This window comes from Equus caballus, chromosome 29, assembly GCF_041296265.1.
Source record: "Equus caballus isolate H_3958 breed thoroughbred chromosome 29, TB-T2T, whole genome shotgun sequence".
Lineage (NCBI taxonomy): Eukaryota > Metazoa > Chordata > Mammalia > Perissodactyla > Equidae > Equus > Equus caballus.
The window spans coordinates 21,934,924-21,958,048 of record NC_091712.1 but is presented as its reverse complement, the minus strand read 5'-3'; the positions used below and the strand labels follow the sequence as shown (position 1 = coordinate 21,958,048).

General features: G+C 38.7%; 1 protein-coding gene across 20 annotated transcripts in view; it reads left to right on the top strand.

Moving 5' to 3' along the window:
* The window catches only part of MYO3A (myosin IIIA), a 218,021-nt gene that overhangs the window by 169,824 nt on the left and 25,072 nt on the right, over positions 1 to 23,125 (top strand). For 13 of the 20 annotated variants that reach the window (XM_070254771.1, XM_023632351.2, XM_023632350.2 and 10 more), the window contains 7 exons: positions 3 to 80; positions 2,633 to 2,838; positions 7,471 to 7,582; positions 9,939 to 10,101; positions 11,676 to 11,796; positions 16,025 to 16,928; positions 18,478 to 18,622. In XM_070254771.1, coding sequence (XP_070110872.1) covers positions 3 to 80; positions 2,633 to 2,838; positions 7,471 to 7,582; positions 9,939 to 10,101; positions 11,676 to 11,796; positions 16,025 to 16,928; positions 18,478 to 18,622 — 1,729 coding nt within the window. The remainder of the gene's footprint in view (positions 1 to 2; positions 81 to 2,632; positions 2,839 to 7,470; positions 7,583 to 9,938; positions 10,102 to 11,675; positions 11,797 to 16,024; positions 16,929 to 18,477; positions 18,623 to 23,125) is intronic. The other 7 variants (XR_011433841.1, XR_011433842.1, XM_070254779.1 and 4 more) reach the window with 1 other exon arrangement.

The window sequence follows — 23,125 nt, the reverse complement described above, 5'->3', positions numbered from 1 at the left end:
AGGGTGAAATTGGAGAAGCCACATGTCGTGCCAGAGAGACGACCAACATGAAAACACAAACAGTAGCATCATATTTTAGAGTAAGATATTAAATTATGATTTGTTGCGCTTAGGGTTGTTATTCTAAATGAAAGTTACAGATTTAAAGCTAGTAACAAATGTCAGAGTGCTATTAGCAAAAGAGGATTTTTATTGTGTTTCATTTTCTGTTCGTTAGATATATGACATATTAGAATATACAGTTGAAACTCTGTGGCTTGGTGTGCTTTGATATTTTATCTGTAAAATTATCATATAGCAGGTTGATCATAGTGGAGTTCTACAGCTTGATTAAAATTTGCCCATAGAACCAAACACAGTCCCACTAGAATAAAACTTAAAAGGATTTTTAATTTGATGCTATGATACCGGTCAGTTCTTCTTCCCACTCCTGAGTGATTTTACGATAGACAGATGGGGCAGGGTTGAGCATTCATCTCCATTCCATATCTCCCTGCACATAGAGGAGCTGACAAACCTCAAAAGAAAAATAGAACTGGTGTAGGAGCGGGGCAAGGAGAAGGGACACTAGAGAAGCACAGTAACATGCCAAGGAAGTGAGTCACTGTGTCCTTAGCGTAGCATCAAGGTGACCTTTCTTCCTTGGACACTATGGGGGAAAGGAAAGAAAAGAAGCACTTTATTTTCTCTGTGTTCTGGAGAACTCTAGGTAACCTTGCCCTCTATATTGGTTCCAGTTCTGTTTGTCTCTTTTGATAAAATTTTATTAACCAGCCAATGAAAATGAAGAAAATATCACCTAAAACTTGGAAATTATTAATAGTTATACAGTCACATGCTGCATAATGATATTTCGATCAACAATGAACTGCATATATGACGGTGGTCCCATAAGATGAATACCTTATAGCCTAGGCGTGTAGTAGGCTATACCATCTGGGTTTGTGTAAGTATACTCTATGATGTTCACGCAACAGCGAAATCGCCTAAGGACGAATTTCTCAGAATACATCCCCTTCATTAAATGAAGCATGACTAATTTAATGGGGGAGGGGGGTTTGGGTTAAATTTACTGTAAGTGTTTAGTGAATAAATCCAGTTCCCTAACAGAATCAAAAAATACTTTTAAAAATAGCTGGATAGTTTTAGTAAATATTTTTCAAGTCCTAAGCTCATAAGAGCCAGTATGTGCTTACTCATCTTTGAGTAGCACCTAGTACATTTATATGCTTCATATCTCACGTTCGCTGCTGGTGCATTCAGCTCACATCAGGACCGCACCACAGTTGAATCACCGAGAGTACTTACGGCCACATCGTGTTCTTTTTTAACTGAGTTATCCAAGACCACCATCCTACCACTGTTGTTGACATCAAACACCGTGTATATCTTTAAATCATTAGTTCATAAAATCATTTTACTCCTCAGGCTGAAGTGAAGGCGATAGAAGATAATTCCATGTGTAGTATATAATATATTTTAAAAGTCATTTTTCATTCTGCAGAGAAGAATGAACATAGTATGCATGAACTCTGTCTTGGTCCCTGAGAAAAACCAGTGCATAAATTACAGTCAGCTCTTACTCAGAATGTCACCAGGCACGCAGATCACCTTTGTATCTCCAGTGCTTGGCAGGTGTTTGCATGACGAAAGGAATGATGACTCACCGATAAACGTAATGATAAAGGGCTCCAAGGTGGCAGACCCAGCTGTTTGAAGAAGATCACATCGGAGTGTGGGTGCCCAAGGGGAAGCCATGCATATCCCGTGCTTTGTCAGTTGCCCAGTTCCACTGGTCGGTTTGCACTGGCTTTGTAATGTCAGCTTTTATATTTCCAACACTAAAAGAGATCCAGCCGTCAACAGCTATCTATGGCCATACATTTTTTTCCTTGCCAGTAATTTGTAATCCTGGTCTTTGACATACTAGTTTTCTGGGGTTGCACTTTTAATTGAACCATGATTATCCAAATATGTTGCACTTAGTTGACCAGTAATTGGCGGCTGTTTTAGTAAGGTATTGCTGCAGAATGCAGTTTTCATATCTGTGCAATTAAAAAACTTCCAAAATAAGAAAATTATCAAACGAGAGCAGATTAGAGTACTTAAATGGATTTGTTTATTTTTATAACCGTGTCCTATATATTAAACTTCATTAACTTCTCAGTCCTTATGTTAAACTAGGAGATGATTCTGATAGGGATTAAAGTGTTTACTTACATACTTTCTCTAAAGAAAGAGTTAGGCAAGGATATTAGCAGTGTAAGCAGGAAAGCAGATTGTGTGCCTAAATAATGCAGTTCAGAAAGTTTCCCTGAAAGAATATCATTACTTACAAACAAACTGTATAAAAAATAATTTTATCTATTAATTAAAGTTGCCTTAAAAGTTTATAGGCAGGCTTTTAGTAGCTAAGTTCTTAGTTATTGCATTTACATTTTTGTGAGTAAACCTGCATTTTAAAAAATATACTATAAATAAAACTTTCGTTAATACAGATTTCTCTTCTGTGAATTAGTGCGAGCATTTGTAACATTCAGCTTTCAGATTTTTTTCTCATGATAAAAAGAAAGACCTGCTAGTTAGGTTTTTGTCTGCTACCCTGGGAAATTTCTTTTTGTTCATGTTATAGTATTCTCTGATGGATTTGCTGTCTAAAATGGTGGTGGGCCAACCTCATTTCGTCCGTTGCATCAAACCAAATAATGAACGTCAGGCGAGAAAATATGACAAAGACAAAGTTCTGCTACAGCTTCGCTACACGGGAATTCTGGAAACAGCAAGAATTCGAAGGCTAGGATACTCACATCGGATACTTTTTGCTAACTTTATAAAGCGGTATGTAGATTTCTTTTTTAAGTTTCCATGTGCAGTTTGTATAAAAATGTGTCAGAAGAATTATAGGAAACAAAATAGGAGAGAGAATTACTTGGGTGTCCTAGGAGGGAGGCATTTTGTTCACGCAGATGATTCTGTATTGCAAGAGAAGGTAACTATTACCTGTGGCTGGAAGTTCTGTTGTCAGCTGGGAGATCCTATATGGTAGCACAAGGTACAGGTCATAGGCAGCATCATCAGAGGCCTGAGCTTCTGTGCTGAGGAGCTGAAGGATTTGGTTTTCATTCCAGCTTTGCCACTAGCTATGTGACCAGGGGCCTATACCAGTGATTCTCAATGAGGGGACATTTTGCCCCTCAAAGGACGTTTCTTAATGTCTGAAGACATTTTTGGTTGTCACAACTGGTGGGATGCAGAGTTGCTGCTGGCCTCTAGTGGGTAGAGACCAGGGATCCTGCTAAATATCCTAAAATGTGCAGGACCAGCCACCCCACAACCTATAACTATCCAGCCTAAAGTGTTCACAGGGCCAAGGTTGAGAAACCCGGGCCTAGCCTGAACCTCGTTTCCTCATCTAATGAGTGTGCTGTGACTACCCGATAGAATTGTTGTAAGGACCAAATGAGATTCTGTCTCTAAAAGTGATTTAGAAGACATAGAGACTCAGTTAGGTCTAAGGAGTCCTTTTTAATATCTGAGATTAATGTAAAATGAATCAAGCTACATATTAAATCATACATTAGTGGTGATATAGAACTTCAGCATTTTCTATTTTTAATATTTTAAGTGCACGTTTCTGATATTTTATCAATTCTATGATTTCCATTAGCCATTAAACCTGAAATTTCAATTTTCAGAAGTGAAGTCCATTACAATTTTCAGCTGAAACCTAGCATTTGAGGAATTCTCCATATATAACATTCTCTGACCTTTTTCAGAATGTATGAATTAGTGTTAAGAACAAAACAAAGCTTTATGATTGCACAATGAACTGTAATTTCTAACGCTCTCCCCCAAATAATAAAACACCGTCTTGTCTGTGTCAAGTATTCTTTTACCTGAGGTAACCAGGACCCTCACTGAATGAAACAAGAATTCTAATTCTTTTTGCAAATTTTCATTTTTTCATCAATTTGTGGTAGTTCTTGATTTCTTTTTTTTATTTAGAGACCTAGGAAAGAAAAGAAAGGTATTTATTTGGAGCACCTTGAAATAAAAAAGACCTTACCACTTTTTCATGATGGAGAGCAAAATTGCATAAATCTGGTGACACTCATATTGGCAAATCCTTTATAGTAGCTTAAGACAGGCTTTAAAGCTTCAAATTTCAGAGGTCAGAAGTACGGCCAGCATCAAATCACTGGCTTCACTTCTCACCGAGCAGACCCAACTTTATATCCAAAACTAAGAAATTAAAAATATTGGAATTTCTTATAGACCAACAGGTAAATTCTCCGTTCTGTACATGGTGTACCAAAAGCCAGAGGGACTTGGGTTAGACTGGATCGGCAGAGTGGGCCTTAGTGAAGTGACAGAGGTGACAGAAGATAAGATGGGATCAGATGGGGAAACTGGTCTGGATAAAATTATGAAGAGAGAGATTTAAAAGCCAGACTAACAGTTTCAAAATTATCCATGTTTATCAATATGTATCATAAGGAGAACCAAATCTATTTTCTTGATGATATCGTAGTTCAAAGGAGCTTATTTAGAAGGTCAGAAGTGAGAAGAAATTCTTAAATGTATCTCCACGTCCTGTGCTATTACAAAACAGCAAATTACTGCATGATAAATGAGGAGGGGAAAAAGCTGAATATACGGAGAACATGTGAATAGCTGTTCTGAATACAGGAAGTTCTAGAAATAAAAGGCTATAAATAAAATAAACCTTTTCTCTGTCACAAATTTGAAAGCTGTCATCCAAATTGGCGTAGACTCTGAGGAAGGCTGAGCAATTTGCGGAGGGCCTGTGGAGGTGTAAATAGCACTGACTAACCCTCCTCAGTCCTGCCTTAGCCTCTGACTGACCCGCCTTGTATGATGCAAAATTCATCAGACACTTTGTTCTGTTGTAGATAAGCTCCTCTGTTTTGTGACAAAGAAATAATCTTAAGGGAAGATAGACAATGTAAACTGACTTTGCACAAGACGCTGGGTTTGGACTGTAGTTGCTTCAAATGAACCCTTACCCTAAGAAGCCATGGAGTTAGCCCCATTTTCCTGCCAGGCACCTATGCTCAGTTTTGCCACCAGAGCTCTGATGCAGCCAGAACTGATGGAAGGCAGCAGGATAGTGGAGCACGGACGCATACATGCTTTGAAGTCAGAAAACCCAGGTTTGAATCCCAGTTCTGCCACTTACTAAATGTGACCTTGTTCAAAGTAACTTGAGTTCTAGAAGCTTCGAGCTTCAGTCTCTCTCATCTGCAAATAGGAATGATGATAATAGTATCTACTTCATTTGTGGTTATGAGCACTAAATGAAATAATATATATGAAGTCTGTTGATAGAACCAAATGTCATCCATACATATTAACTATAATTATTTTCATTATTATTTTTTCCTCAGCCCCAAGGTCCCCAAATTACTTGCAGACCCCTACAGTGCTGTGGTCTCAAATCCCACAAGGTAAACCATGCAGCTAACTCATAAAAAACAAAGCCGAAGTCAGTATGTTGGCTTCAAAACAAGGGGCACAACAAAGCATGGGTCTGGGGCTTTCATCCATAAGCGCATCTGGTCTACCTAGATATTTATTTCCACAGCAAGTCCCAGAGGTGCTTCATTAGTCATTCAACAAACATTTAATTGAGCACCCACTATGTCCCAGTCTTTGAACAAAAGATTAATCCAGGGATTAATAAAAGAGCCTCTGATGTTAAGAAACTCACAGGTTGGTTGAGGGAATCGGATCTAATGATCTACATTATCGTACAATGTGGTGGAAACTCCCAGGGCAGGGTGTTGGTCTGCTGTGTTCACTGCCGGGTCCCAGCACTTAGAAGCGTGCCTGGCATATGGTAGGTGCTCCATAAATATTCAAAAATGAATGAAAGAATAGTGGATATTCTTAATAAAAATATGCACAGGGTACTCTGAGAACGTGAAGTAGAGATGGTGGGGGGGGGAGGAAAGGGGAAGACTTCTTAGTTATAGTCAAAATTCAGATAAAGCAGAGAAGCATAAAAATAACACATAAATGCATACTATAAATATTGTATTTTAACTAAGAACATGAACAGATGTTTACTTTTCAATCTTTTGAGATAAGCTTAATTTTTTCCTTTAAAGTCCACTAATCAGAGTTTATTGACTTTCTTCCATAAGCTATCCATAATCCCTTATTTATGATTTGTAGTGAATATTTCTTGAAGTAAAGCAAGAAGTTAGAGATACTTGTGAAACAATCAAAGAGCTGAATATTTCTTAATTCTTATTCTCCTCGACCCTTTATGACAGCTTTATCCACATTTAATTCCATGGTTTTCTAGAATACTTCTTTATGGAGGCTAACCAAAGCACTGGATGCAGTTTTGTAGGAACAGCTCTCTGGCTTTCCCCGCTCATATTTCATCAGTTTACCCGATATCTGTTCATCAAAGATATGTTGAAGAGCGTTTCTAGAATATTGCAAGAGTATGTCTTCCTTAGGGGAACAAGGAGTGAAGATGGAAGGACATGTGGGCATAGGGAATAACACATAGAAAGGCATAGAGGCACAAACACACATGGCCCTTTGGCATAATTTTAAATAACTTTCATTGCTGGAGCTCAAGATGTTGGTGGAAAATAGCAAAGAGTAAGGCTGGAAAGGCAGGCAGGGATGTATGGCAGGAGGATGCTTTCAGACTACATCATATGTGGCAACAAATGTTAAATGACTGCTTGTCGGCAGGTGTGCTCTTCCCATTTCCTACATTTCTACTGCTTCCTGGCTCACATTTTTTCATTACCTGCCCAGCCTTTGAAAGCACCCGTTTGTGCCATCCCAGCTTGGAACTTGGGAAATGCTCGGAGACTGTCAAGTCAGGAAAGGACATAATCAGCTTTTCTCTTACTCACTTCTTCCGCTCAATTACTGATGTTATTGAACCAATAGAGGAAAACTCCAGCCAGAGACATAGTGTAACTCAAGGAAAAACAATGATGGAAGGCGTGTGTACAGTGGTAGGAAGGTTGTGTGGAATTAAACTCCTTCATCCAGTTTTAAGATCAGCTTCCGATGTTTTTGTGAAGGTGAAAAGAAAAGAATAAAGCTTTCCCTCTGCTTCCTGCCACTGCAGTCCTGCTGTTTTTGGTGCCCAGAGGAAGATTTCTTCTTAAAAATACCCAGCTAATTTTTTTTTTTTTTTGAGTGATAGAGTTTTGGTGGGGAATTTCAGTGTTAAGTGTTGAAAAGCAATCACTAAGGTGAAAAAAACGATGCTCAAATTTGCATGAATAGACTGGTCCAAATTTGCATCATCTGGAGTCAGTCTACTCCAGAGGTGTTCTGACAATATCTAAAGGCTCCCCTGGTTACGTCTGGGGAGTCTCCTCCGTCTCTTGCATAGAGCCATCAAGTGTCTGCTGGGCTACCGAGACCTTGGACCTTTGTGAAATGCTAACCAGCCCTTTCTCCTATTTGAAGGTACCATGTTCTCTGCTACAAGTGGAGTGAAGAACCCCCCGTGAGCCCTGACACCTGTGCCACCATTTTGGAAAAAGCTGGTCTGGATAACTGGGCTCTTGGAAAAACCAAAGTAATGTTTTCACGTAATTTTCAAGAAAAATACTAGTAACTGTGATATTTACTGAGAATTATAACATTTTACAATGATTGAAAATATTGTGGCTTTTTATGTTATAGACTCTTTAGCTTAAAATAAGGGAAGTAAGTTGATAAATTCTTAAAGGTTTCCTTCTTTTGCAAAATGAAACTGCTCTCATAAAAGTTTCTTTTGAGAAATTCAAGAAAAATTGATCTTGAAGATTTATCCAAAAAAGGGTGAAATTTATAATGAGTATACTTCACTTCACATAGTACTGAACACAGACTAATATATTTTCTCTGTCTTATCACTGCCAAATGTAGTCAAAAAGCTGCAGAGAATCATAATAATCTCAGTAGATTTCTGTTTTTCTTTTTTCCTAATTCTTGAATTTGCTTCTATTGTAAACTTGAAATTTATCCAGAGTGAGATGTTCACCATTGTTACTAGACTCATTATATGTGTTTGGATATTGGTGTGTTTATGTATTAGATTTGAGAGCCTATGAGAACTTAGCTTATTTAATCCCAGAGAATCAAGTAAAAACTCATAACTAATTTTGAATATGGAAGTAAGACAGGTGGCTGCTTGGAGAAAGGATGCATAGGGCTTCTCAGAGATCCTCAGAGCTGGGGTGAGGAGATAAACAGGGTACCGGGTCTTAGGGGCACCCAAATGTATCACTGCGGGAGGATGGAGATATCACCCAAGCTAAGACAAAGAAGTACTCATAGGTCGACCACTCAAGGATAACTTAGATCAGCCACGCCATAGACATAGACTAAATCAAATTTACACATTTGCAAAGAAATTGTATTGGTTGTGTCTTGAGGGTGGGAGGTGTGGGAGAGAATTTTCATAATGTTCAGGTGAGAAGTTAGTTCTCTAACAATTTAAGGAATTTTTTTTAATGTTTATCTTAGACTGAGTGTCCTACATATTCAGTAATCTGTATTTGCTTTAGTACCTAGTAAGGGGAAATTCTGAGCATTAAGAAGGTGTGTATTCTATTCACACCATTTTCTTTTAGACGCTCACAAAGGTGAATTTCATCAGGCTGAAATCTCATGATTTATGGTCTGAAACACATGCCTGACTTCAAATGGAGTTTTTACTTGTAAAAAGGCCCTTTTCAGGTCCAGTTCTGCATGATATTTAAGTAGCATTTTAAAGCTATTTGTATTTTTCCACTTCACCCTTTCCAACTCATTAAAATGGATAAAAGTATTCAATATAGGAACATTTCTAGTGCTGTGCAAAAAAAAATTATGACCTTTTTAAACAGATTGAATTTTAAATGAATTGTCAACAGTAGAATGGACTAAATATATTAACATCTAGAGTCTTACAGAAATTAAAACTAAATTCAATCAAAACCCCTAATGCGAAACTGTTTGCCTATGGTGCCAAGCTTTCAAGTAACGGAGCGCTGACAGAGTTCTATAGTCAGAGTTACCAGGTCTCACGACTCAGCTGTTTGAATTTGAATTTGAATTTAAGTGACTTTCTTAGTGGAGTCAATCAACTCTTTTTGAGGTGATTTTCATTAGTAAATTTAGCCATTAAAAGAAAAAAAAAACCTTCTTATTTCCTGAGGGAGGTTGAAAACTCTTAGATGAGAACATCTCCAGGCCTTCAGGTTCCTCCATTCCTCCGATTCATCTTGATTTTAGAATGATTGAAAGTCAGCCCTCCTTTCTCCAGGGTGAACGCTGTGTCTAGTGAGAAAGTTGTTAGTTCTGCCTGGGGCCCTCTCTGCCTTATTCCCTCCGCTGACAACACTGTGAGCCCCTGAGGGACAGGGCCCCTGCCTCCTTCACCTTTGTATCCCCAGCAGATAAATACATACAATAGGCCTCAGTAAACATTTGATGAATGAACTACTGTAATTGTCCTCTATCTTACAAATGGATTTGTAAGATTTTTAAATTGGAGAAATGCAATTGTCTTTAAAAAAACAAAAAAACAAAAAAAAAGCATAAAAATTAGCGTTGCTCAGAGTATATGATAAAACTTTGATAAAAGAGCTCAACATCCTCCGTTCTTATTGGCCCAACCAACAAAACCTAGTGACCTGTTGTAAATAAACAGGATGATTGCTGAACTGTATTCCTTCTCAAAGAGAGGCTTTCTTCAAGCATAAAAGTCTATAATGATATAGCAACATCCAGGCCAAAGAAGCAAACGATAATGATTTCCAAGATCTGAAAAGATTTAGAATGTAATCTTTTTTTCAAAGCATAGGACATGACTTTATCACATCTGTGTGCATAGTTTTATTTTTTCTTTATTTCTTTTTATTTTTGTTTCTTATTTATTAAATAAGAATTTATTTAATTCTTTTAAGGTGTTCTTTAAATATTATCATGTGGAACAGTTGAATTTAATGCGAAAGGAAGCCGTTGACAAGCTTATTTTGATTCAAGCCTGTGTCAGAGGATTCTTGGGTTCAAGAAGGTACAAAAAACTACAGGAGAAGAGGAAAGAGAGTGCCATAATTATACAGTCAGGTATAAGATCATCTCCGCATGTAACAAAACATGTTATGTTTAGACGTGAGCATAATATCAAATCTTATATGCAAATCTCCAATTTTTATGTAGCTTTTGTGTTTAATGCCAGACTCTGTTTGCCTGATACTCTCTCTGTACTAAATCGAAATCTGATTGTTTTAGTGATTGACATTTTTAATATCTGAATAAATGTTTTAAGTAAAATAATTTAATTTTAAAATTTTCTGCCAAGTATTAATGAAACACAATTGACCTATTATCAACAGTGATTGAATTAATTATAAATCTTAAGAATTGTATTATTATAACCCACTCAACAGTAAGACTTTTCCTACTTTATTCCAAAGGTTACACTTGCCATAATTTTTGACAACTTAATTAAATCTCATTTTGTAAAAGGGCATCCATTTCGTTCTGTTAACTGTAGGGAAATAATATTTATAACCATTCTTCATTTCACAAATTTTTATTAAAATGTATTAATAGACCTTTGCTTTCCATTTTTCTGTAAGAAACTAAATTTAGAACCTAGCTTGTCTTGGTACAGTATCTTTCAAAATTTTTTGACTGGACTTCCATAGTCAAAAAATGTGTTTGCTCTGTAACCTGATAGACACACATAACTACAAGCAAAGCACTCTGATAGTTTCTGTTCTGGCTTATTCCATTTCATTTTAGATGCTAGATTTGGCCCACTAAATCAGTTTTATGATCCACTCTTGATTTGCAGCCTGCGTTCTGAAGAACACTGACGTGAGGGGCAGCTGACTAATATTCAAGAGATTCATGTTCCAGTCCCAATTCTGTGATTCATAATGCCTCATCATCTCTTTCGGAATTTTAAGCCCTTAGCTTCTCATGGCAACATCAAAATACGAACCCTATAATTCGGGATCTAATTCTTTACCCACAATTCCAAAATTCATAAAATGCTGACAAAAAAGTTTCTCATAACTCATTTGGCAGTAAAACACGACCGAATATTTATAGTCTTTTATTCATCCCACTTAGTAAAAATATTGTGTTTTTCTCAGAAATATTCATGTGTTTGATTATCCAATGCTCCCCTGATGTGGAGAATGTTATAGAATGGACATTATTTGCTCTGAAATACCTTTCTAAAACAAAAATAGTTTAAATCTGAATTCTGAAATATATCTGGCTCCAAGGATAATTGGCCAAGAAGTCCAAAACATATACTTAGAAAATGGGGGCTTTCTCTCATGAATGGCTGAATATGGCAAAAATAAGAGGAAAATAATTATTAGCAGATTTTAAGCAAATGAGAACATTTTGTCTTTTTCATCAGCTTAGCTCATCTGTATCATTTTAGTTCCATCTTAGTTCTCTCCTTGACATGAAAAGTACTTGAATTATTTTCTTGCTATAGCTTGTCATCTGGAAGAGTTTTGTTAATGAACAATGTTTTCTATGAACTTGTTCTATTTTGAGTCTTTCATTTCATTTTCCTCTTTGACATTGATAGCCAAAAAACCATTTGTTTTTACTCATTAAAGTAATGCTCTTTTATTTATCACGATTAACACTACCCTGGGCCTTGTATTTTTCAGCTGCAAGAGGACATCTAGTCAGGAAACAAAGAAAAATCGTTAACACAAAAAACACAGCAGTAACAACCATTCAGACTCATGATCAGGAATTTGACTACAAGAAAAACTTCGAAAATAAAAGGTATAATGATGTTCATTCTTATACCACTTTGCATTATAGATTTTTCAAATCTGTAAAATCACAAAATAAAGTTCAGTCTTCCTCGTACCTAACCAGGTTCCTAATACTGACGCCTTAGATGTCAGTCAACACTCAGTGACCACTTCCGTTTTCTTTATACTCTTTGGGAGTTCGTTGGCCTGATGACCATACTTTCCTTCTCAAAGTTTTTTCTGCCCGGGCTTCTGCCAGACTGCTCTGTACATTTCTGCTCCTAATTTTGAGTGTCCTTTGCTAATTCCTCCTCCTCTCCCCCTCCTCCTCTCCCCGTATTTAAATCCTCCTCCACATCTAAATAATGTCCCTGGGCTCTCTTATTCATTCCCATGGCCTTCATAATCTATATGCCATTGGCTCCTAAATCATAATCTATCCTTCAAAGGATAGCACCTTTGTCCTATCTTCTCCTGAGGCTCCATACCTATATTTCTAAGTGCGTTTTAGCAGATCCACCTGAATTCATTTATACAGTAGGCTTTGTGCTAAGTAGTAGGGACACAATAGATAAATGAGACAAAATCCTTATTCTCAAATTGCTCACAAAGTCATTGGAAAGAAATATGACTAATAAATACATGTTCTAGCAAGGTGAGTTAACTCTGCTGTAAAAATATGCAAAGACTGCAGTGGGGCCGTGGAGGAGAACTCTGCCTTGGGTGGTAGAGACTGGGGGAGGGGAAAGATATCTAGATTTTGCCTAAATGGTAAAACTTGAATTGATCGAAAGATGAATAAGTGGTTTTCCGGGGAGATGAGGATCATTCCAGCCCCAACTCCAGGCCTCTTGTCTTCTTTCCCCAAATTTATTGATATTTAACTGATATATTACGTTGTTTAAGTTTAAGGGTGCAACATGGTGATTTGACACCTGTATATATTGTGAAATGATCACCACAACAAGGTTAGTTAACATTTCCATCACCTCAATAATTAAAATATTGTGTGTGTGAGTGTGATGAGAACATTTAAGATCTGCTCTCTTAGCAACTTTCAAATATGTAATACAGAACTGTTAACTATACTCACCATGCTGTATATTAGATCCCCAGAATTTATTCATCTTTTTTTAAATTTCAGCTTTATTGAGGTATAATTGACATATAAAATTGTAAAATATTTAAAGTGTACAACATGATGATTTGATATACATATACCTTGTGAAAGGCTTCCCCCCACCTATTTAATTAGCATATCCATCACCTCACATAGTTATCTTTTTTTTTTTGGTGAGAACATTTAAGATCTATTCTCTTAGCAAAATTCAATCATATCATGCAGTGTTATCAACTGTAGTTATCATGTTATACATTAGATCCTCAGGTCTTACTCATAACTGAAAGTTTGTACCCTTTTCCCTACCTCTCCCTATTTCTCCAGGTCCCCACCCCTGGCAATCACTTTTCTACTCTCTGTTTCTATAAGTTTGACTTTTTCTTTTTTCAGATTCCACATATAAGTGATACCATACAGTGTTTGTCTTTGTCTGGTTTATTTCACTTAGCATAATTCCCTCAAGATCCATCCATGTTGTCACCAATGGCAGGATTTCCTTCTTTCTTGTGGCTGATTAATACTCCATTGTATACATACACCATATCTTCTTTATCCATTCATCCATTGATAGACACTTAGGTTATGTCCATACCTTGGCTATTGTGAATAATACTGCGATGAACATCTATTATTCACAATAATAATGCAGATATCTCTTCAAGATAATGGTTTTGTTTCCTTTGGATATACACCCAGAAGTGGAATTGCTGGATCATGTGGTAGTTCTCTTTTTAATTTTTTTGAGGAACTTCCATACTGTTTTCCATAGTGGCTGCTTCAGTTTACATTCCCACCAACAGTGCACACAGGTTCCCTTTTCTCCACATCCTCGCCAACGCTTGTTATTTCTTATCTTTTTTTTTTTTTTTTTTTGGAGGAAGATTGGCCTTGAGCTAACATCTGTGCCCATCCTCCTCTATTTTATATCTGGGACGCCTGCCACAGCATGGCTTGGTAACTGGTGCATAGGTCCACCCCTGGGATCCTAACCGGCGAATCTGGGGCCACCAAGGCGGAGAGCGCAAACTTAACCCCTACGCCACCTAGCCAGCCCCTATTTCTTGTCTTTTTGATGATAACCATTCTAACAGTATGAGATGATATCTCGTTGTGGTTTTGATTTGCATTTCCCTGATGTTTAGTGATGCTGAGCACTTTTTCATATACCTGTTGGCCATATGTATGTCTTCTCTGAAAAATCTGTTCAGATCCTCCGCCCATTTTTAAATTGGGTTATTTGTCATTTTGCTGTTGAATTGTATGAGTTCTTTATGTAATTTGGAGATTAACCCCTTATCAGAAATATGATTTGCAAACATTTTCTCTCATTCCATAGGTAGCCTTTTCATTTTGTTGATGGTTTCCTTTGCTATGCAGAAGCTTTTTCATTTGATGTGGTTTATTGTTTGTTTTTGCTCTCGTTGCCTTTGTCTTTGGTGTGAGATCCAAAAAGTCACCACTAAGACTGATGTCAAGGAACTTACTACCTATGTCTTCTTCTAGAAGTTTTATGGTTTCCAATCTTAGATTCAAGTCTTTAATCCATTTTGATTTGATTTTAGTGTATGGTGTAAGATAGGAGTCCAGTTTCATTCCTTTGCATGTGGTTGTCCGTTTTCCCAGCACCATTTATTGAAGACACTGTCCTATCCCCATTGTGTATTCTTGGCTTCTTTGTTGTAAATGAACTGACCGTAAATGCATGTGTTTATTTATGGGCTCTCTATTCTGTTCCATTGATCTATGTGTCTGTTTTTATGCTAAATACCATACTCTTTTGATTACTGTAGCTCTTATTTGAGTTTGCTTGTCTTCTCTCATTAATTGTATTTTGACTAATATTAGCATTCTTTGGGGGTATGATAGAGTTATTTAAAATACTAGCAAAGCCACTCCTCGAAATTATGGGGTTCTTGGTTCCCTACCTACTTTTCCCATCCCTGGCAGAATGACAGGGCTTCTGTCATGCCTCCTGTGTAAGTCTGAGGATGCCATAATAGGCCTACAAACTGGCCAATGGAATTAGGAAAATGGAGTCCCAGTAGCTTTTTCCAAGTTTGGCTCAAAAAAAAAAGAAGTCCTTCTTTACAAACAGATGGTGTAAGACCAAAACTCTACCATGGCTTTGCTGGGCCAAAATGAAAAGGTTTTGGCAAAAGCCTCCACAGTAGCCTGTCAGAGTGTGAAGTTATGACTTTTTGACTCTGCCTTAACACCCTTTCATGGCCATGGCCTTGTCGCTCTTGGGAGAGTTTTGCCATTACAAAAAAAAAAAAAAGCAGTGTGGCTAAAAAAAAGAGGTGTAAAGAAAATCTTATCTTCAAGTTGAGGGGCAATCATTTTGGATTAAGGATATTGGTAAAGTAACAACTGTGACATCCTGCCAGCATATTGTATAATCATGAACTGAGCAGGGACGCTGCTTTTCCGTTAATTTTGTAAGATACTTCCTGTGATCAGTAGACTTAGCGCTTATTAAAGTACAGCACGTCCGCCTGGTGAGCACACCCTGCTTCCTGGTTTCACATCTGGATGTATTTTCCACAACATCCCCTCACTATAGGTACCTTGTTTTGAAAAGGATATATTTGAAGTGATTAAATTCCTAGAATTTTGACACCTCACTAAGTGAAAATATGCTAGGATATTTCTCACTCTAAGTTGAAACTGGTTTTCTCGTTATTTGGGTAGCCATCACAGTTGTCTGGAGACCATTTTGGGAAACACTTGATTAATGTGACTTGATAAGTTTTGTTTTGTTTTGTTTTTTGTGGAAGATTAGCCCTGAGCTAACATTCACTGCCAATCCTCCTCTTTTTGCTGAGAAGACTGGCCCTGAGCTAACATCTGTGCCCATCTTCCTCTACTTTACACATGGGACACCTACCACAGCATGGCTTGACAAGTAGTGCGTAGGTCCATGCCCAGGATCTGAACTGGCAAACTCTAGGCCGCCAAAGTGGAACATGCGAACTTGACCGCTGTGCCGCTGGGCTGGCCCCCAGTAAGTTTTTGTTTTGAGCTTTTTTGTCCCTTTTGCTTTTCTCCCACCATTATGTAGCATGTAGCTATTGCCAAAAGAGGTAATAAGCTCAAGTTTGGTATCGTATATTCAGATGCATTATGTTTTACACAGGGAATCTTTTGTGAAGAAACAGGCAGAAAATGCAGTATCTACCAATGAAACAGTCATTCCTGCTCCAAACAATCAAGGGGGTACATCTGTAGTGAAGACTTCCACTTTCAAAACTGAGGAGGAAGCCGTGAATACTGTCAAAAGTAACAACAGAGGATATCAAACTCAGAAAAAAATGAGTAACATCTGTGGGGGAGAGGCTAAGCAAGAATTGTATCTGGTAGAGGGCCCTCAGGGAGAAGTAAGCCCCCAACAGAAGTATATCAAAGACCTGGAAGAGAACAGTAAGGTAAGGACAGTGGAGAAGCAGGATGCTGTGATCCAGACTTACTGTCACAGTTATACTGAGGAAAGGGATTTTGAAGACTCAAAAGCAGCATATCTAGAAAGGAAGACCATATCAGAAAGGTCAAGCTACTCAGGACTTCGGTTAGCTGAGAATGAGACTCAACAGCCTTCTTTTAAAAAAACTTTGGGACCTAGTCTTAGCCAAAGGTCAGTTCATGAAAATGCAAGTAGCGGGGAAAAAGAAAAGAAGACATCTGTGGTCACCCAGAATGCACCAGTATGCAGCCAGCAGAGGAGCCATCTGCGGCATGGCGCCGTCCATGAGAAGCAAGTGGAAGCAACGATGGAAGTTCAGGAGGAAGATAGAGCAGCAGTGTTCATCCAGAGCAAGTACCGCGGTTACAAGAGAAGGCAGCAATTAAGGAAAGACAGCATGGCTTCTTTTGAAAACCAGCAGATGGTGGCAACACCAACAGAAGTAGCAAGAAATACTCACAATTTGTATTCCTATTCCCCAAAGCATGAAGAACCCTGTAATATCAAGACAACGGATAACAGGGATTCAAAAGCAATTTCAGAAAAAGGAGCATGTGATTTGGCAATTTTTTCAAAACAGGTATGTAAATAAACAAATTTATTTAGTACCAAAAATCTCTGGGAACTACACAATAACTGAATTAAATAATTGATGACTGATATATATTTCATCTGTTTTTATGACAATGCAAACCTTTTAAATAAAATTTCTCAAGGGTTCTGCTATTTAAATATCCATACGTTTTAAAAACAATTTGCTGTGATAAAAATAGTACAAAATATGACCAAAATCTTGTGTAGTAAGGAGACTAGTCCTTGGTTTACACAGCTTGCTAAAATGCTGGCATTTGACAATGCAAATTTCCATGTATCTGCGGCCTTTCATTATACCTAAAAAAAAAAAAAAAGATTTTCTAAATCCACTAAAGTCTTTTCTTTCTCTGCCCCAGATTTTGAGAACATATAATTAGGTATCCAAATTAGATGTGTAGCCATACTGAAGCATACATGCAATGAAGATGAAAGTCTTCATGTTACATCATGACAATGAGGGACCACAAAGAAAAGGCCCTCTTGGATACTATCTCGTGCCATTAGTAGGTGTGTTTCAGCTCTTTCTAGAAGAGAGTGGTCAGCTTTAGGGCTTCTCATCGGTGTACGTGGAACTCTGATAAATCAACACTGTGGAGAGGTCACAGGGAGCAGCTCCTACAAATGCTGATTTCAGTTCTTGTGCTCTAGGTGTTTGACCTTAAGATCACTTTGTGTCATCACCTTTATTTTCTCCTGTGTAAAGTGAAGAATTCTAACTAGATGACCTATAAAATACATATTATAAATTAATATGGACTACCAGGTTGTATACTATACACGATAGTATATAACATAATAGAAGAACTAACCCGTATCATAATGGGTTAGTTGAAAGAAGGATCATCTGATACTCCTGAGTCCCTGAGCCCATGAGAAAGCTCAGTAAGTGCCCTGAGAGTTAGAAGTATGACCCAAATATCTCCAACTTCTAGATGTTAGCAGATCTGCCATTTATTCATTTATCTAGCCCCTTCCTGTTCTATTTTTTTTTAAGCACATGAAAATAGTGAGTTTAATATACATACAGTTGTTCCTTTCCTTGGTGTGTAAATTTGCTCACCTTAAGACCAAATCAGGGACTGGAACCCTGACCAGCTATGCAACCGGGACATTGAGGAGATGTAGAATTACCAAGTCACCTACCGGAGCCAGCTAATAACTCCATGGGAGTGGATTCAGGGCTCGAGGGGGCAGAGCTGGAGGCAGAGGAGCAGGAGCCCACATACAGCCTAGCGGGACAGCCATGTTAACAGACGAGACAGGCGCAGGGGCCGGCTGGGACGAGAGGAAGCAGGAGACAGCAGCCCTGAAGTGAGGCTACGAAGACTGGAAAGGAACGGAGGGAGGTTACTGGAAGTCGGCAGAGGGGTTCCTCAGGACAGAAGCAGACAGGCAGCCGAGTGGTGGGGACAGAGCCGGGTCCAGTACATGAGAGTCCAAGGGACAGTGACCAGGAATTCCTCAGACCCAGTGCACCTGTGGAGCTCTCTGAAGTCTTTTCCTTGATTTAATCTGACACATGAACTTCTTTTTAGATATCAAAGTTATCTGAAGAGTATTTCATTCTGCAGAAAAAACTGAATGAAATGATTTTGTCCCAGCAACTGAAGCCTCTTTATCTGGGTTTCTATCCTCATAAGCCACTTAATAGACGAGTTTCTTCTCAGCAGTGCCTCTCAGGTAAAAATCAGTAGAGTTAGAACTTCCTAACAGGAAAGGGAATGCCTGATACTTTACTTTATTTGTTTATTAGTTCCCCACCTTTATTCTATGGCAATAGTGACTATATTCTAACTGTCTTGGGGAAAACTTTCATTTCATTTCATTTCTTATAAGCAGATACACATTTTTCCAGAATGTTCCACATACTTCATACCTTCTCTGAGTTCATGCTCCCCCTCTTTTCTTTTTTCCCCAATATATCCTTTAACTAGAACTTGGCGTATGACACCGGAAGGGAATAGGAAGGGATGGTGTTGGGGTTGGTAAGACAGTGTACAGGTTTGATAAGAGGGAGCAGACAAGTGAAGTGTACCTATTCCTTTTGTCAATGTCTGCCACCTTGAGAAGAGTGTGGAAAGTGCCAGTCTCCTTTCAGATGTACCAACCCAGATGCACAGGAAATATCCTTATTAGATTTTCTTCTAATCAACCTAAATCACACTCTGCCCCAATTCCACGGAGCTGGTGGGGAATTCAGTCTCAGTAATTATTGGGCCTCCCCTTCCCCAGGGCTGTGCAAAGGCCCTAGGTCCTTATACACCCACCAAAGGATCAGGTAGAGCCTGTGGTCACTAGTCATTTGCCCATACAGTTACTGTTGGGACATCCATCACCTGGCTGGCATCATGATCCTTTCAAGTCAGGAGGCTCTGCTGCCCCCATATCTGCAGGAGGCACCCAGAAACTGGTGAGTCGGGAGTCTCACCTGGTCCACACATGCTCCAGGTAGCCATCCTCTCTGCAGCCTTATCACTTTCCCCAGGGGTGACCACTGACGGCCCTGCTGACTTCTGTCTGGGAGAATATTTATTTTCCCTCGCTTTCTCAGAGGCCCTCCACTCTCTCGCCACCCCCTCCAGGACCCCTGGGACCATCTCTGCAATAAGTTTGGCTCTTACCAAAGACAGGAAGAGGTGCTAACTTCGGCAGCTTCTACAAAATGCCTTAGGCAGAAAAATACTAAAAGGAGCCTGGCTACTTGCCTGATATGGGAAGAAGGGAAAATATCTTAATATTTCAATCAATTATCCTGCCACATTGTTTTCAAGTCAAGAATTGTGGTGAAGCTTTAAAAAAAAAAAATCACTGCCCACGAAGTGGCTCTTTGGTCCTTTCCACCCTCTGCTGTGCTCAGGCCCTGGCCCAGAACCGCTTGCTGTGAAGAAGCAGCTTAACAAGTCAGAGCCCGGAGGCCCGTTAGTTTGAGTGCCACCAATGACCCTTGTCTAGACAGCGTGCTGACAGGCAGGAGCAGAGGGGAAAGGCAGGCACTTCAGCTTCCCTCTCTTGTGCGTGTGGTAGCCCTGGTGAGTGCGGGACAGTGAGGTGCTGGTGGTGTGGGAGAGAGAAGCGAGGGAAGCCAGGAGGTGTTCCTGTGTAAGCAGCTCAGCCCGGGCCTCAGCGGGAGGTGGGGGCCAGGGCAGCTTCCTAGGGAGGGAGTGGAGGCTGCTGATGTGTTCCCATGACTTGCACTTTTGAACATCTCAGGGCCTTGTGTGTGAGAGTTTAATAAAAGTTGTGTATATTTTAAGTGTACAACTTGATGATTTGAAATACATATACACAGTGAAATGATTACTACAGTCAAGCTAATTAACATATCTTCTCACATCGTTACCTTTTTAGGGTGGGGGATGAGAGCACCTGAAATCTACTCTCTTAGCAAATTTCCAGTGTTCAATACATTATTATTAACTGTAGTCATCATCCTGTATGTTGGATCTCTACACTTACTCATCCTACATAACTGCAACTTTGTACCCTTTGACCAATGTCTCCACATTTCCTCACCGCTGGTAATCACCATTCTACTCTCTGCTTCTGTGTGTTAGACATTTTTAGACCTATGTATAGGTGAGATCATGCAGACTTTTTCTTTCTGTGTCTGGCTTATTTCACTTAGCATAGTGTCATCCGGGTTCATCTATGTTGTCACAAATAGTAGGATTTCCTTCTTTCTCATGGCTGAATAATATGCCACTATTTATATTATATTTTATATATATATATATATATATATGTTTTCTTATTCTTTATCCATCCATCTGTTAATGGGCACTTAGGTTGTTTCCATATCTTTGCTGTTGTGACTAATGCTACAATGAACAGGGAAGCACAGACATCCTTTTAAGGTATTAATTTCATTTCCTTTGGATATATACCCAGAGTAGGATTGCTGGACCATGTGGTAGTTATATATGTAGTTTTTTCAAGAACCTCCATATTCTTTTCCATAGTGGCTGTACCAATGTACGTTCCCACCAACACTGCACAAGGTTCCCTTTTTTCCACATCCTGGCCAGCATTTGTTTCCCTTGCTTTTTGCTCATAGACATCCTAACAGATATGAGGTGATATCTCATGGTGATTTTCATTTGCATTTCCCTGATGATTAGTGATATTGAGCACTTTCCTATATTGTTGGCCATTTGTATGTCTTTTTTGAAAAAATATCAATTCAGGTCGTTTGCCAATTTTTTAATCAAGTTGCTTGGTTTTTTGATGTTGAGTTGTATGAGTTCCTTATATATTTTGGATCTGATATATGGTTTGCAAATATATTCTCCAATTCCATAGGTTGCCTTTTTATTCTGTTGATGGTTTCCTTTGCTGTGCAGAAACTTTTTAGTTTGAGGTAGTCCCATTTGCTGATTTTTGTTTTTGTTGCCTGAGCTTTTGGTGTCATATCCAAAAAATCATTCCAAGGTCATTGTCAAGGAGCTTTTCCCCCATGTTTTCTTCTAGGATTTTTATGATTTCAGGTCTTATGCTTAAGTCTTTAATCTATTTTGCGTTCGTTTTTGTGTATGGTGTGAAATAACAGTCCAATTTCATTCTTTTTCATGCCTAGCACCATTTATTGAAGAAACTATCCTTTCTTTATTGTGTTTTCTGGTGCCCTTGTCAAAATTAGTTGACCATATATGCTTGGGTTTATTTCTGGGCTCTCTATTCTGTTCCATTGGTCTATGTGTCTGTTTTTATGCCGGTACCATACTGTTTTGATTTTTCTGACTTTGTAATATATCTTGAAATCACGAATTGTGATGCCTCCAACTCTATTCTTCTTTTTCAAGGATTTTGAATAGAACTAAAAGCAGCAGAATTTTACTAGAAAGTCAAATTGCTTCACTTTATTCCTCAATCTGCCATTTTTTTAGTGAACCTAAGAAGATGAGAAACCAATTCTTAGCTTATAAGGAGAGGATTATAATTCAGTGACATTTCTTTAATTCTTCAGGTTTAGAAGAACTCTTTTGTTCTATGCACATGTAGAGAAGTTATATTTTCTACAACACTTGTTTAAGGTTAAATTGGCAAATATCTGAATTGTCCCACATCCCTGAGAGTAGCAGAGAAAGTGCCTGAGAGAGGGTCTCAAGTGGCCTGAAGACACAGAGGGGTCTGGGTAGACCTGACAACCTAGAACCAAGGAGTAAGGGAGGACATTGGGAGATGTACTGGATGCCAGTGACCAGAGACTAGGCAGTACAGTTTCTCTCTGCAGGTGCTGGTGAAAAGCCAACAATAGCTACTGAGCAGATGGCCTGTCTCCATGAATGCCATGAAGCTGCAAAAGTCTCCCACCCCCAACCCCAACTTAGATGTGGCCCAGAGAGAAAAAGAAGAGGAGCGCAAACCCAAAATGACTACGTTCACTCAGAAGACACTAAGAGAATTGAAAGCACATGAGTTTAACTAGGATTCACTAAAAATAATGTAATGCTAGAAAATAGAAGTGAGCATTAAGAGGCAGGAATTAAGCCTAGTTTTAGGAAAATCAAGTTACATTTTTGGACAATTTTTGCGAAAATTTAACCCTGCCGTAGACAACTGCATTTTTGAAAGATCGTTCTGATTGTATCATGTGAACACAATTTGGTGGCATGAAAGGGAATATGGAAGACAGCAAGAGGTGACGGTGGTTTGGACAAAGTGGTGGCTGTGGGACGGTAAACAATTTCAAGCAACGGTTAATCAGTAGATGACCTGCCAGGTAGGCAGGCGGACATGTGCGTGATAACTGAAGCCATTGAGTAGATGAGACGGTCCAGGAAATCCACCTACAGTGAGAAGAGAAGGGAACCCAGAGCAAGAGTTCAGACGTACAGGTCAGGTAGAGAGCGAAGAGAAGCAACCAGAGAGGTGGGGAGAACACCAGGGAGCCTAGTACTTCAGAAGCCAGGGGAAGAAGGTTTTTAAGATACTGTGCAGAATGATGCTGGCAGAGCAGGTGGGAAGAGAACTATAAAATATCCATTGAATTTCGTATGCATTAACAATTACTTACTAAATTCCCCAGAGGTTTTTTAAAATATTAGAATATACACAAATGGGAAAAGTGGATACAAATAATCATTGTCCTACTTTCTAGGAGATTCACCTCCAATATTTGCTAGGCTTTATCATTGGGTATAGTTTATATTCATATATTTTAATGATCTGTGCAACTATTTTTTC